Source organism: Panulirus ornatus, chromosome 35, assembly GCF_036320965.1.
Source record: "Panulirus ornatus isolate Po-2019 chromosome 35, ASM3632096v1, whole genome shotgun sequence".
Lineage (NCBI taxonomy): Eukaryota > Metazoa > Arthropoda > Malacostraca > Decapoda > Palinuridae > Panulirus > Panulirus ornatus.
In genome coordinates this window covers 4,609,740-4,625,000 of record NC_092258.1, presented here as the reverse complement: position 1 = coordinate 4,625,000, position 15,261 = coordinate 4,609,740, and the positions used below count along the sequence as shown (strand labels likewise).

Here is a 15,261-nt window from a genome sequence, read left to right as displayed (position 1 = left end):
CACCACTGGAGAGAAATTCCAGTGGTTAAATGCGCATATATCACTTTTCACAGGCTTAATTACCTGTTTTCCATCAACGGGAATCAATGAAATCAACAAACACTTTATTATGTTACAACACCATAGTAAAACATCACCGCTAAATCACATGAGAAGACATTCGATGTTAGAGCGCAGTTAATTCATGCCTGCCGATACGACTGACAATTGGTAAACGAAAACAGTAGCATTCCTTGAGTGTTCAATGGTTATATGTATATATATTTGCCATTTCCCGCGTTAGCGAGGTAGCGTTAAGAACAGAGGACTGAGCCTTAGAGGGAATATCCTCACTTGGTCTCCTTCTCTGTTCCCTTTTCTTTGGAAAATCAAAAACAGGACGGGAGGATTTCCAGCCCTCCGCTCCCATCAAGTCCCCATCCCCAGGGATTATATATATATATATATATATATATATATATATATATATATTGCTAGTCAAAAACCGACAAGCTACATAAGCAGTCTCATATTTGGTAAACGAAACTAATTTTAGTCCTTGACTTGAGTGTTCACTAGTTATCTTGCGACTGTCAAACAGACAACAGAAGGCGCTTGCAGTTTCTCTACGGCAATGACATCCCAGCAATAAGGTCCGTGGTAAATTCTTCCTGTGTGATGAAAAAAAAAGAATATTTAGAGAGGACATTTTAGCGTTTATAATCTGTAGAGGATGCTGTAATATATATATATATATATATATATATATATATATATATATATGGATAGATTGACTGATAGATTAGATAGGTGTGTGTGTGTGTGTGTACTCATGGTTTCCCGGGGGTTCAACCCTACCGTGATCCTCTCCTAATATGTGGCGTTTGTCTGGCCAAAAATCATAACCAAACCTCAAAACGATACACCCTGTTTAATTGGTAGCGGCGGGCTTGGTGGCAAGAGGTGACCCTTTACTCCCCTCCTCCCCCATCCCAGTAATGGACGGGGCTCTCCCTGAGGACGGAGTGTGTGTAACCTCGGCATGTTCCACACGGCGGCTGGGGCCCGTCGTTCAGCATATAAATGGTTTCATTGTACGTAATTACAGTCATAACATCACCAAGCAGCCGCTTAGCGTTTATGGAGCCATTCTTTAGGTAAATATTAGGGTATTTTTAATTTGTAAACAGGGGCAGTAATGGCACACTCCTTAAGGGACAAATTACGAACTGTTGTTTTAAAATGTATTCCGAGATTCCTTTGCCCGACGGGACTCATTGTCTCGGGGGCTGGGTTATCTGCGAGGTGCGGTCGTAGTGTTCTACAACGATACAGAATGTTTCTGTATGGGAGTAAACCTCATTGGGGTGTCTACTGTGGTTTTCTTCTATGCCAGGTAATGCTCAGGCATTCAACTTGGCCTAAAAAGAGAAGCATAAACCCCGAGTACTTATAGTTTCCGTATCTACCTATGTAAATGTTTATCTACTTACAAAATATGTGTATATTATATTCATATAGTCTGTGTTTTCATGTGTATGTTACATTCATATCGTCTATGTTTTCACACATACTGTAGACAATATATATATATATATATATATTGAAAAAACTAACCTTTGTTGAGGCTGTATCATCGTCAGTAGACGAAACAAAGTCCACTTGTCCCAATACTAGTTGAAGCACAGACTTAAAACTTGCAGAAGCCCTGTAAGAGAGATCCTGGTGTTAATCAAAAAGGATTTATATATGTGTGTATATATATATATATATATATATATATATATATATATATATATATATATATATATAAAATTATTTATACCATTACAATGTACATGGGATGGATGGAATGTACCGTGGGTATGTACCTAGTGTGGGAAGTAGTAAATACTGAATAGTTTCTAACAGTCTTCTTTTTTTCTTTTCCTCAGATCTTCGGGAGTAAGGCCGACCTGCAGTTGCACACCCAAATACACATGCGGGAAGCCAAGCCCTACAAGTGCTCACAGTGTTCCAAAGCCTTTGCCAATTCCTCATACTTGTCCCAGCATACGCGGATTCACCTGGGCATCAAACCTTACCGTTGTGAAATCTGCCAACGAAAGTTCACGCAGCTCTCCCATCTACAGCAGCATATCCGCACTCACACGGGTGACAAACCTTACAAGTGCCGCCACCCGGGGTGCAATAAGGCCTTCAGCCAACTGTCCAATCTTCAGAGTCACTCTCGCTGCCATCAAACGGATAAACCTTATAAATGTAACTCGTGCTACAAGTGCTTCGCGGATGAAGCCTCACTCTTGGAGCACATTCCCAAACACAAGGAGAGCAAGCACCTCAAGACTCACATCTGTCAGTACTGCGGCAAAAGCTACACCCAGGAGACGTATCTGCAAAAGCACATGCAGAAGCACGCTGAAAGACCTGACAAGCGGCCTTCACTCTCAGGTCATGGACTTCGGCAGGATAACCCTTACTGGCCTAAACCAGACACCACTGCCCTGGACTCCATGGATGGTCGCATGTCAGAAACTTGCCTCCAAAACTCACTTGACCCAACGCGTCATTTAGCCTCCCGAGAGCACATCGACCAACGTGCCGAAGAGCTGCGTCACACTCCTGCCCACATGCCTGCTTCCAACATGTCCTACGACGCCATTGCCACAAAGACGTCGTCGGCATTCACGCCGATCCAGACCAGTATGCTGCCCATTAGCGGTGGGACACAGTTGTCCATGGCGGCGTCATCTTCGCAGCGCTACTTCCCATATGACCCTATCAGCTTCCCCAAGACGCACACACAAATGCCCTCCATGGACGTCAAGCCCAATCAATTCCCCAACCAGCTCATATCGCTCCATCAGATCCGCAACTATGCCCACCAGCCCACTATGAGCTCCGACTTGCTCCTTAAGGACAAGGGTGTTACTCAATAGTGTGTCGTGTGAACCGCGGGCCGCATCCAGGCCCCAATGTCGACTGGGAGTGGGCTACGTACGGTGGCTCGCGACTCAGGCGCTTCCCTACAGTGCTGGGGCCGCAGTATATGTGTGGACCGAGCCAGTAGGAGGGGCTGAATACAGGGTATTGATTGCACAGGGCAAGGGCACGGGAGAGGGCGCCGCCTGGCAGCAGTGGCTATGGCCACTAATCCCAGTGAGAGCCCAGTGACGAGTTGTGATACGTGCCCGGTGATAGCTAGCTGGACGAGGTCTGTAAGACAAGTCACCAGACTCTAAGGAATGCTCGCATAGCAGGGAAACGTTAGTGTAAATGTGCAATAACCACACTAAACGCAAGAGGACACTCGTGTTGCAGGAACTGCTTCTCACGTATGTTGTAAAAGACTGCTACTGTTAAGGACTGTGTGGCCGGTACGGTTGTGGAGGTGTGAGGGACTGGAGAGGGAAGGGGACGAGTGTGAGTTTAAGGCGAGGTGGTGGTAGTGGAGCTCTGGACGCCCACATGTAGCACCAACACTATCATCAACAGCAACAAACAGCAGCCAACTGTTGTCCCGTACAAACCCACCAGAATACATTTCACGTTCCTCTTCACTGTTATAGTGAGCAACTCTCCGATATCGTGATAGCTAAGCAAGCAATACTGTTACTAGTTATGGTGCCTTCCACCATCCATCGAAACCCATAGATACCCCCAAAAAACAGAATTTTACTTTAACTGTAGCACAAAACAACACTTCTTTTGTTTTTACACTCTTTTAAGGGATTTTCTATGAAAAAAAAATGTATTTTTCATGTTTGTTTCCTTGATCATGTCACTATAATTGTTTCTCCCAAGCGTCCAGACATGTTTAGTGATAGCTGATGGACTCGGCTGATCTTTTACAAAATTACTACCAAAGGAACATTTACTTCCTTGTGGAGAAAGAAAAGAAAAGTTCATACTTGAACAACTTCACTGAACATGCCAGGACGCCTATTATCTTTCTTCTGAATATATCCTACCTCTTAAAAATGGTTCCAGATGAAATTGTTTTTTCGATACCTTACAAAGTTTGAGCCAGTTGGCCCCCTGTCCTCGGGTCTCTTGGCCCTGGCATCTGGCAAGGTGGTCTCTCCTCCTCCTCCCATCCCCTTAAAGAGTCCAACCCCACCCTTACCCCAAAATGTTTGGGATATGGACGGACTCCTACACCCCTAAAAAAAAAAAAGAAACCTCGTTGCCCACGCAAGACTGCCCAGCCCTGCTCGCGGGCAGTACTAACCTCCTCCATCCAGGAAGTATACGATTATTTCTACGTTATGTCTTGTGTGTGTATCAGATTTAAAAAAAATAATAATAATAAAGTCTGAAGTCTCTTGTAGTTGCAGGCAGGTTTTTTCCCATTAGGAAACAAATGGGTCTTAAGAAGAGCTTCTGGCAGACTCGAAAAATAATGTGTGTGTGTGTGTGTTCTTTTTTCTTTAAAAAAAAAAAAGACATTCACTTTTTAGATACTGTTAGCCTATTATTTTCTGGACAAAACCAATGTAATGAAAAAGACTAAAGCCAGTTTGACGGCTTCACATTCGGAAGACTGTAGATTTGCTGTGAATCTTGCCAGGGGTTCACCCGTTTTATGACCCTATCAATTCTCAGACCTCACTTGAGTCGACTTTGTAAAGGCAATCAGGGGCCAAGCATCAAAACTCCACATGTTACAGTATTCAGCACTTCTCCATAATCTACATTCTTCCGCTAAACATTTACAGGTACTTCTTATATAAACACTTTTGACTTCAGTCTCTTAAAAGACGCTACTTTTGTAATGCTGCAAAAGTTCTGTATTATGCATGGGTAGAAGGTTATGAAAAAAGTACTTAGTAGGGTACATAGCTAAATATGACTCGTTACTCTGTTTCCTTTTTGTACTTACGAAGTTAGGGAGTGAAATATTAGGATAATGTTGGTTCGTTTTCTATATATTTGCATGGATAAAATAGAATGTAGCAACATCTTCTGTCGTATTATAATATGAGAAAAAATAAGTGATGTTCATAGACAAAGGAGGTAAAAGAGTTGTTCGAATGGATGAATGAATGCATCTAGGGAAGTCTGAAACTCTACTCCTGCTTACTACCAAAGGTAAGCATTGCACATAAACCTAGGGCCGCATTGTGGATACACATTGAGATATTTGGCTATTTAACTCAAAGTTTCCAATTTCCTTTTACATGAAGGGAATTTTGATTAAAATTCTATTTAGCATTATAAAAAGGTTGATCAAAGTAATAGGGGACAAAAATCATTTTAATCCAGAAAATCTGTAATTCACAGGGGTACATTGACTAAAATACTAATTCAGTGAAAGAAAGCCCTTTCAGATCTTCAATACGGCCCTCTAAAGTGTCAGTGGTGAGTGATATTTTGTACAGCAGCCGCAGTGTAGTCCAACAACCTCCTCCCCAGATGATATTACTGTAAGTGAAACTATACATCAAAATATGTTTGCTCAACATAGCTACTTGTTCGTTTGGCACGTTAAAACTGATGTTTGTGTTATTGTTAATTCAAGTGTTGACTGTTATAAACGGCTCATAAAGAAGAAAAAGAAGTCACACTATAAAGTGGAGTTTTCTCATACTCACTGCAAGTTCTGTTGGTGTTAATCATTTCTGCTGAATCTGGGGAACATGTGCTTTATTGATAAAAGCCATGCTGTATGCCGGACAGGATTAACAATTAGCATTAGCAGAATTGTTGTGCTTTCAACGAAAATTCCTCTTCTTGGGAAGCCTTAATATTGCTTGAAGGTCCAGAGCCCCAAGTGTAATCATGCAGGAGGACAACCAATCAAGAAGGTATCTAAGTTGGGAAAGAAGCACCTGCAATAGAGTGACTCACTGTTAAATGTAATCTCTATCAGTGATGTAAGTTGTAAGTACATAAACTTGTGCTGGTTAAAGAACACGTTTGAGGTCATATCAACTATGTGAATGCCCCTCCCATGATCAAAATTTGAGTAAGTGCCCTCAGCACAGTGAGGTTAGGCACTTGTGTCCCTAACAGGAACAAACTTTATAAAAGAAAAAAAAAAAATAGCTGTCCTTTACCCTGTGTCCACACTAGGGCTCTGGACGAGCAAGGCTAACCCACACGTCCTCGCAGTATGACTGAAAGCTGCGTGCATGGCTTACTGAATCCCTCCCTCTCCCCCTTCCCAAAAGCTTTTTTGTTGAGTATAAAAAGAGTTTCATGATGAAAAATCCTTTATGATCAACTCTTTTATGTTAATTTTTCTCTGTCGTTCCTGGCTGTTAAAATTATTTTCATTTATTTCTGTTTTAGCGTAAATACAACTGTTATTTTGTCTGACTTTCTCCCATGCTTGCTGATTTTGTTTCCTCTCTTAGTACGTTTCATAAATCTCTCGTCCTCTCGCTTTTAGCTGTCTTGGTGGCCTGGCCATGGCCTCTACAACCCCGGCCACAATACTAATGGCAGTCTGGTGGCCTGGGGAATAAAAATCTCAGCGCCTCGACTGTCTTGGGTGCGGCTCCAGAAGTGATGTTTGTGTACACTTTTTTTTTTTGAGTCTGATCATTCATTAACATTTCCCTTGAAGATTTATGTCATTTTTTCCCTTGAGAAGAGCGTTATTTTATATTTTAATAAGAAAGTATTTTATATTCGTATTTTTGTTACTGACGCATTTCATTGGGAAAAAATATACGAGGCGCTTTGCAAGGTGTGATATTAATATGACGAGTGAGACAACATGTGCACTTGGCTAACTGGACTGCTGACTTCAAGGGGAGAGGGCAAGTATTACACCTCCTTCCTTACCCCTGGTACACATACAACTAGTGCGGCAAAGTCAGCAGCTCTAGCTTACAAGCCTCAGGCCACAGCTCTTACTCTTTACAGTGTGAAACACTGTCTAAATTGTGTAAAGTTAGCCCCGAAGACGTGGTATTTTAACCCACCATCCAACCTAGGGGTGGTCTCTTGACACCGCTGAAGGTGCAGGAGGGTGGAGATTATGGGCGATACCGGATGATGGCAATGCAAGAGAAAGGACGGATGGCCGCCCCCTGGGGACCCCATGTGATCAACACATGCAGTTGTTGAAGTGTTGCCCAGTGCAGGGATGATAAAGGGCATCTGATGCCAAAAATCATGGAAAAACTTGATAATTGTCTTGAAATGCGCAGAATGACAATAACTGGGCTTTCAGTGTATCATTTCTTTTGTGAACTGGTGAAAGAGAGTGTAGCTGCCCAGAAGGATTGAAAGAACTGTAAATAGTGCAGGAGTGTATGAAGGAAGTGTGCGTCACCACGCCGCTAAAATATCCTGACTTTATGTTACTCTTCTTAAAAGCAGAAAGAGAAAGAAAATGTTTGCTATGGTGCTGCATTCGTGTTCCTGGTTGGTTATCATTTGTTATCCAGATGTTGCATTTTAGTACCAAGTTTACCGTTATTCCAAAGTTTCCGTTATCTACAAAGGGGCGAAAACAAAGTCTCCTTTAGCCTGTTGAGAAAGATTTAAAATGGTTTCGTTGCCCCTACTACGGTAGTGGAGTGTAGTACAAAGTAGGCTGAGTAAGATTAAGCTTAGATATAACATGTTAATTGGTGGAAGGATCTTTCTCAATGAGCACAACAGACCCAGGATTATTTTTCATGACAAAAGAGGTGGGTGGTACAGGGTCTAAGCTATGTGACCTCCAGTATCCATGACACTTGGTTAAGTATGCATGTCCCCCTCCACTCCCCGTATGTAGGGGGGACAATTTTTACAGGGTATTTTATTCTATACTGACTCTGTACCCACACCACTACTACCTCCACCCTCGTGTATCCCGCTTTTAATACTGTAAATGAAGCCGACACACCTAGTGTTGCCAGGGATCCTATTCCCATTTTCTGTAGTTATAGCCACTTATTTTGTTTATATCAGTTTTTTCTTTGATTGCCCATCCTACCCCATGTGTCTCTCCTGCTTGGTCAATGCTTATTTGCATATGAACGGATGGAAGTTGTTTTTTCAAGCACATCTCTTTGTAGGTAATATTTGTAGCGATCATAGGCTCTCTCTTTTTCCTCTATCAAATTTGTGATAGCGCAACCTAGTAATATAAATAGTGTTATTTTATTGGGGGATGTTACAATGGAGATAAATCTTGGAATGCAGGGGAGAAAACTGGGCTGCATTCTTAATGCGCACTGACCGTATTTGTAATATAGTAATATTAACTTTTCTCTGTGTTCCTTTGAAGGGGTTCAAATGGTTGAGATGTTGTAATGTTTCTGTACATTTGTTCAATCTTGTAAGAATTAACGATGTTCGTTTTGTGTTGATTATATATACAGTAACAATTGTTTCAAAAAGGTCAAATCTGAGATTGAGTATATGGAATATACTTCTCTTTAAAAATAAAAAAAATATATGCCATGTAACCCAAAAGAGAAAATAGGGGCCTTTTAGTGCATAACATTACTTGTGATTGATTTTCATAACTTGATCATGAATGTGACATTCTGAATGGAGTTAATGAGATTTTATTATCATTATAATTATCATTGTTATATTATTATTATTATTATTATTATTATTATTATTATTATTATTATCATTATTAGTGGGCGCAGATCTGTCAGTGACTGTACATTATAACACTGTCTGCAGGTGTGCCATTAGAGATCATATTTGTTTGTCTGTTTCTTTATTTTTCATTCAAGTTTTCTTTTCTTGTAAGAACGGGGGCATGGTTATTATTAGGATAGTGTGAATACTATCCCAAGACGCGTTTCAATTTCTTTTTCTCTTATTTTTTACATTCAATATAATTTCTTCTAATTTTAATTTTGTGTTTTAGAATAATTAAAGTCACCCATGTATTATTTTTGTTTTATTTCTTCAATCCTTTTTCCCCAAATTATATTTTTTTTCCTTTTTTTAAGAAATAAAAATGGTGCTGGTCTTTGAACTATGCATGGCAGCGTAGATTAGACATGATGGTGGTGACGATGATCGTTGGACAAAAACGATACTATTTTGGTATACGTGGTACTGTGATAAGTATGGTTGTCCTCAACTGGTTGACTGACTTTTAAGAAATGTTTGAACTCAAAATTGCACATGGCTACAAGACTTCACAGGTGAAGATGCTCCTGGGAGCTATTTTGTCCTATATTTTATACAAATATCATTTATAGAATGAACTACCAAAATGGAGTTTAACCAAAGTTCCTATGATAGTGAATATTGTACCCCCCGATAACCCCTTTCCCCCCTTATACAGAATAAATATAAGGTGTTAAGAGTAATTGTTAGTGACCATTCATTCATTATATCCCACTGCCATCGTCTCAAACGTTGGCCTGCCAGACGTGGAAGAAGACACTCTACAACCTGACTATTCAAAGAGATTAACGATCCTTCAACGTCCGCCAGGCCTAGGCATCATCCACCAGAAGGGAGAAAATTATAAAAAAGCCCTCCTCAAACTCCCCACTTTTGACTTCATTGACATTTGCTGTAATTTTACCCACAAAGACAGAAGGAATGGGCTTTTAAGTCATTGCTGGAATGATAGCAATTTTAAACAGATGAAGCATTTATCTTTTCAAACAAAATACTTGGTACATAGGTTTCTAGTAATGACTTAGATTTCCCCTTTGTTTGTTGTGAGCCTAATTTTCTGTGTGATGTTGAATGGAAAACGAGCCTTATCTAGGCCTCAAGTAAGACTCAAGCGCTCGCTTTCTTACTCAACACTTAAAGCCAGTCGCCCTCATAAAAAAATCATCTAATTCAAGCCAACCAAATGCAGAGATAAATCCATAAAAAGCAACCCTGAAGCATACCACAACCCCCTTTTGTCTCCATTAAGTGCTAATCTTCAAGGTAGAATTATTCAGAGTTAGTCCTGATGATATGACTTTTCAATGAAGTGTTGACAAATAATGAATCCCTGGGATTCAAATGTTGGCTTCAAGTGTTCTGTAAGAAAACGGGCGGATAGGCTGATCCAAACGTCATACACAGTATTGCCGCCAAGTGAATGTATTTTACAGTCAAGGTCCCAATAATCCACACCAACCAATGTTACCAAAAGTTAATTGACCCAAAGCCCTTGTGGAGATCGGGATGTTGACCAAAAAGTTAATGTTTGAAAAGTCGGAGTTAAAACAAAAGATAGGCCAGAGAAAGCGGTAGTTACAACCTGTGCTGAGTGCTTATCATAAAGCTGTCAAAATAAAATTCCTCATCAAAATATCTCAACATATAAAAGAATTACATAAAATCATGTAAAAGCATTAAATCATGCAAATCATTCACATTATCTATGTTTAAAAGCACATATTAAGCTTCAAATCAATGCATTAATGCTAAAAGGACACATTGCAAGTGTGCAGGTTGGGTCAACTACTCGCCTCAAGATACAACAAGCCTGGCCTTAAAATCAGTCTCCGAATACTGTGGTCTGTCATGTCAAGCTGAATGAAAGGGTATACGAATATAAGAAAATAAAAATACTAATATTTAAGTGGTCCCTCATTTCTGTTAGCCACCAACGAGTCTCCACTGCGCTCTTCTGTCGTGCTGACGCTACGCATGAGCTGCCAGTCTAGCTCCTCTTACTCACTCCCAGTGCTACCTGCCTGATAGACACTCAATAACGTCTTTCATCATGCCAATGTTTATCTATATAAAAGAAATATCCCACAAACATTATTAAGTCCCATCCCCAAGCACATGAGGTTAATTAAAAACACTGCTCATGCACCCTTCCAATAGACCCAGTCTCATGAAATTACTGACATGTTGAGGACTTCCTTGCTAACTAGATTTCCAACACAGAACCGGTGTTGGTGGCTGAGCCTTGGGCATGGCACATCGGAGCATGAGGGGCCAGACTATGGCTTGTGCCTCGCGGCAGCACTTTGTCATAGATTCAAACAATTGTATTTGTTCCCCCAAAATATTTGTCTGCCCGAGACCCTTCCCCATTAGATGGTAGAGCCATTTTTTCTCACTATCCTAGAGGTGTTGATTTGCGTTGTTTAGCAGTGAATGATAATGTCTTCATAGGGAAAATATTTTGCAAGTATTCCTCATATTTTTTTTCAGTGCATTGGGTTTAAGATACAATATTTCGGTAGACTATTGAAGATTACTGAATATCTGTATACATATGTTGCTTCTAAATAAATTCTAAACCCATCAAATGAGATTTCTTGTTACATCAACCTTCTTCACCCTTACTGCCTGTCCAGCGGCACTCCAAACATCCAGTACGGAAGCCAATGGTAAAATGTATTTTAAGCCCTTCACTTATCCTACAGTCAACTATATTATCTTCTTCAACTTCTCATTCAAGGTTCACCCACACATGTTCCTAGTATGCTCATTAGGCTACTAACAAACTAAACAGAAGACATAAAACAGCACATTCAATCCAAGTCCTAAACAATGGCCTACAACACTATGGACCCCAACAAACTGTACATAAGAACTTACACCCCTGTTGCCAGTGTACTGAACACGTGATATTTCAGTCAAAGTTACTTTTGACAGAACATATGAACATCGCTAACATTTCCGATATCCTGTACTATAATCAACAGTAAAAGAAAGTGGATGATACATTCAGCACAAGTCGGTGCCTACTACGATGTCTACAAATCTATATCAAAAAGGGTCTTCCTATGTGTGAGAGATTGCCAAAGTTGCAATCACTGCCAGCCCTCTCCCTTGCACAGCTGCAGCTGCTACCAACCTAAGCACCCAATGAAATGAAAAAAGTTACAGCCTTGAAGTCATTAGCCTAGTCCTATAGCATGGACTGTGATGCCATCTTACATCTTGACACTATCTTGCAACTGGCTAGGAAGAAACTTGCTTAAAAAATGTGTATCCTTACACAAAAAGAGATCTTAATTCATTTACTCTCTGATGATACACTAGTTCACATCAGGGTATGGATCAAAATACCTTTGCTTAAATTACCACCTGCAAAACTTTTTGTATTTACCTATCTGTAAATTTACCTATGAGTAAATTTTCATTCCATTCTTCCACAAATCTAATACTATAAAAATTCATCTTTCCTTATATTTCTTGCTTAAATTCTTGTTATTACCTCTGGCTGCTTCTTCTTTGTATCTTTCTAAGGACTGTTCCCTGTAGACACTGTCATACCAATTTAAAAGACTTGCAAGCTGTGATCAGGTCTCCTCTTATTTTTCCTCTTTTCTCCATAGTGGGTAGCTTATAGCCTTTTGCCTTTTTCTCCTAATCAACTCTCCTTTCTTTCAGGCTCTATCTGGTAATTCCCTTTAAATCTTTATGTTTCTTTAAGTGAATCAACAAAACTTGAGAGACAAATTCTGATTTAAGCCTAAGATGCAAAGAGTGTACTAAAAATCTTATCCATACACGCAGATTTTTCCTCCTTAAATATTCTCTCGTACACAGTTTCATGAAGTTAGTCTCCTGCTAGATGGAGGTTATTTCTAGGTCATCTTTCGCTGTCACCTCTCTTTATGCTATACTTCACCACATGTATTTCAGACTAACCCTAGGTCCCTTTAAAAGCTTATGCAGTTTTGTCACGACTTACTTCTCTCAGGACATAAGAATTACCAAGAAATATTTTCTGGTGCAAATAAGAGCATGTCAAGGATTTTGCTGAGATGGGAAACAATAGTGAATTATGAAATAGCTAAGACAATGGTGAAAAGCTCAAAACAAGTGTTATATAAGAACACACTGTATCTAAGAGAACTTAGCACTTTTGAGTTATGTAGATGTTACATTCAATCACTAATAACAAGTAAAGTTTTCATAAAACTGGATAAAACCATTATACTGACGTAAGTTCATTAGTTCTCAGTGAATGTAGGTTTGCGGCATGGGTGTGGGATGTCTCCATGGTTGTTTAATTTGTTTATGGATGGGGTTGTTAGGGAGGTGAATGCAAGAGTTTTGGAAAGAGGGGCAAGTATGCAGTCTGCTGCAGATGAGAGAGAGCTTGGGAAGTGAGTCAGTTGTTGTTCGCTGATGATACAGTGCTGGCGCCTGATTCATATGAGAAACTGCAGAAGCTGGTGACTGAGTTTGGTAAAGTGTGTGAAAGAAGGAAGTTGAGAGTAAATGTGAATAAGAGTAAGGTTATTAGGTACAGTAGGGTTGAGGGTCAAGTAAATTGGGAGGTAAGTTTGAATGGAGAAAAACTGGAGGAAGTGAAGTGTTGTAGATATCTGGGAGTGGATTTGGCAGTGGATGGAACCATGGATGCGGAAATGAATCATAGGGTGGGGGAGGGGGTGAAAATCCTGGGAGCCTTGAAGAATGTGTGGAAGTCGAGAACATTATCTTGGAAAGCAAAAATGGGTATGTTTGAAGGAATAGTGGTTCCAACAATGTTGTATGGTTGCGAGGTGTGGGCTATGGATAGAGTTGTGCGCAGGAGGGTGGATGTGCTGGAAATGAGATGTTTGAGGACAATATGTGGTGTGAGGTGGTTTGATCGAGTAAGTAATGTAAGGGTAAGAGAGATGTGTAGTAATATAAAGAGTGTGGTTGAGAGAGCAGAAGAGGGTGTTTTGAAATGGTTTGGTCACATGGAGAGAATAAGTGAGGAAAGATTGACCAAGAGGATATATGTGTCAGAGGTGGAGGGAACGAGTAGAAGTGGGAGACCAAATTGGAGGTGGAAAGATGGAGTGAAAAAGATCGGGGCCTGAACATGCAGGAGGGTGAAAGGCGTGCAAGGAATAGAGTGAAATGGAACGATGTGGTATACCGGGGTTGACGTGCTGTCAATGGATTGAACCAGGGCATGTGAAGCGTCTGGGGTAAACCATGGAAAGTTCTGTGGGTCCTGGATGTGGAAAGGGAGCTGTGGTTTCAATGCATTATTACATGACAGCTAGAGACTGAGTGTGAACGAATGGGGCCTTTGTTGTCTTTTCCTAGCGCTACCCCGCACACATGAGGGGGGAGGGTGTTGTTATTCCATGCGTGGCGGGGTGGCGATGGGAATGAATAAAGGCAGACAGTATGAATTATGTACATGGGTATATATGTATATGTCTGTGTGGGTATATACATGTATACATTGAGATGTATAGGTATGTATATTTGCGGGTGTGGATGTGTATGTATATACTTGTGTATGTGGGTGGGTTGGACCATTCTTTCGTCTGTTTCCTTGCGCTACCTCGCAAACGCAGGAGACAGCGACAAAGCAAAATAAAAAAATAAAAATAAATAAGTTTATTACAAGACTAGTGACCAGTTTTAAATGAAAACAAATTTATGATGTTTGATGTAAAAGAAGTTGACAGTAATAATCAAATTAATATGATTCTATGAGAAAACTCTGTTATTATGAACCACTTCATTATTTTGGGATGGTGGGGAAACCAACAAGTTCATTACACTGGTTACTAGTGTAAATCACTATTAAAATTACTCTTGAAAATTTTTGAATACAACTTTGAGCTCTTAATTAACTAAAGAGCTATTTATAAAAGTTATAAATTCCATTCCCAAAAGTTTCTCTGAACGGCATCTTTCGAAAGAGTTTTCCAATGATTTACATACCTCTTATCTATAATTAAGTCCTAAACTCAATAATAATTGCTGTATGCTAAAATGAAACTACATATGCTATGAAAAAAGTCTTAGCAGTAAACTTCACAAGTGGAATCAACTTTTATACAAAATAAACCCACTTTATCCTCCTACTCCAAAAAAAAAAAAAAAAAAAAAGCAAACTAAAAATTCTAAATCTAGATATTGGACCAAGAGTCAAGAAAAATAACGAGAAAAAAGTTTCCCTCTAAAAACATCCTCAATTTATAGCATTACAGGACCAGTCATTCAAGTAGTTAAATCTTTAATCTTCCTTGACCCAACTATATCAAATTAACCAGTTGTTTTGTAAAAGGCTCAACCAAATGTAAAAAAACATTTAATCTTACTGTCAAAAGATATAAAATGAAATATCAGTATTTTGTATAATTTCTTTTTTAAGTATAGCATTAAATCTTGACACAAATTTGCAATTAATGCCAAATTAGAAAAATGCATAATTCTAATTAAACATCAACATTACTGTACTTTTAACTCAACTTAACTAATGTGGATAATGACGACTGTACATACAATCAAAAGTGATTTGGACAAATCATGGGTTATTAAAGAAAACTATATCAACTAATCCAAAAATATTTATATCATTACTCTTAACTGCCATAGTAGATTAAGCAACTTTATCTTGTTGAAAATAAAATCACAAACTTGTGAACATAATTA

The 15,261-nt window shown here is 39.5% G+C and overlaps 1 protein-coding gene and 1 long non-coding RNA gene across 17 annotated transcripts in view; one reads left to right on the top strand and one right to left on the bottom strand.

The window, feature by feature from the left end:
* The window catches only part of LOC139760089 (uncharacterized), a 7,444-nt gene extending 1,732 nt beyond the window's left edge, over nucleotides 1–5,712 (bottom strand). Inside the window, exons 1-3 of the long non-coding RNA XR_011715246.1 lie at nucleotides 5,574–5,712; nucleotides 1,597–1,687; nucleotides 1–650 (exon numbers count right to left, since the gene is read on the bottom strand). The exon at nucleotides 1–650 is cut by the window's left edge and continues 1,732 nt beyond it. This is a non-coding gene — a long non-coding RNA (uncharacterized lncRNA). The remainder of the gene's footprint in view (nucleotides 651–1,596; nucleotides 1,688–5,573) is intronic.
* LOC139760088 (zinc finger protein rotund-like) overlaps nucleotides 1–8,832 on the top strand; it is a 761,655-nt gene extending 752,823 nt beyond the window's left edge. For all 16 annotated transcript variants that reach the window (XM_071682905.1, XM_071682902.1, XM_071682908.1 and 13 more), the window contains one exon: nucleotides 1,914–8,832. In XM_071682905.1, the coding sequence (XP_071539006.1) occupies nucleotides 1,914–2,918 (1,005 nt within the window). In that variant the 3' untranslated portion in view covers nucleotides 2,919–8,832. The remainder of the gene's footprint in view (nucleotides 1–1,913) is intronic.
* Nucleotides 8,833–15,261: the final 6,429 nt, after the last annotated feature.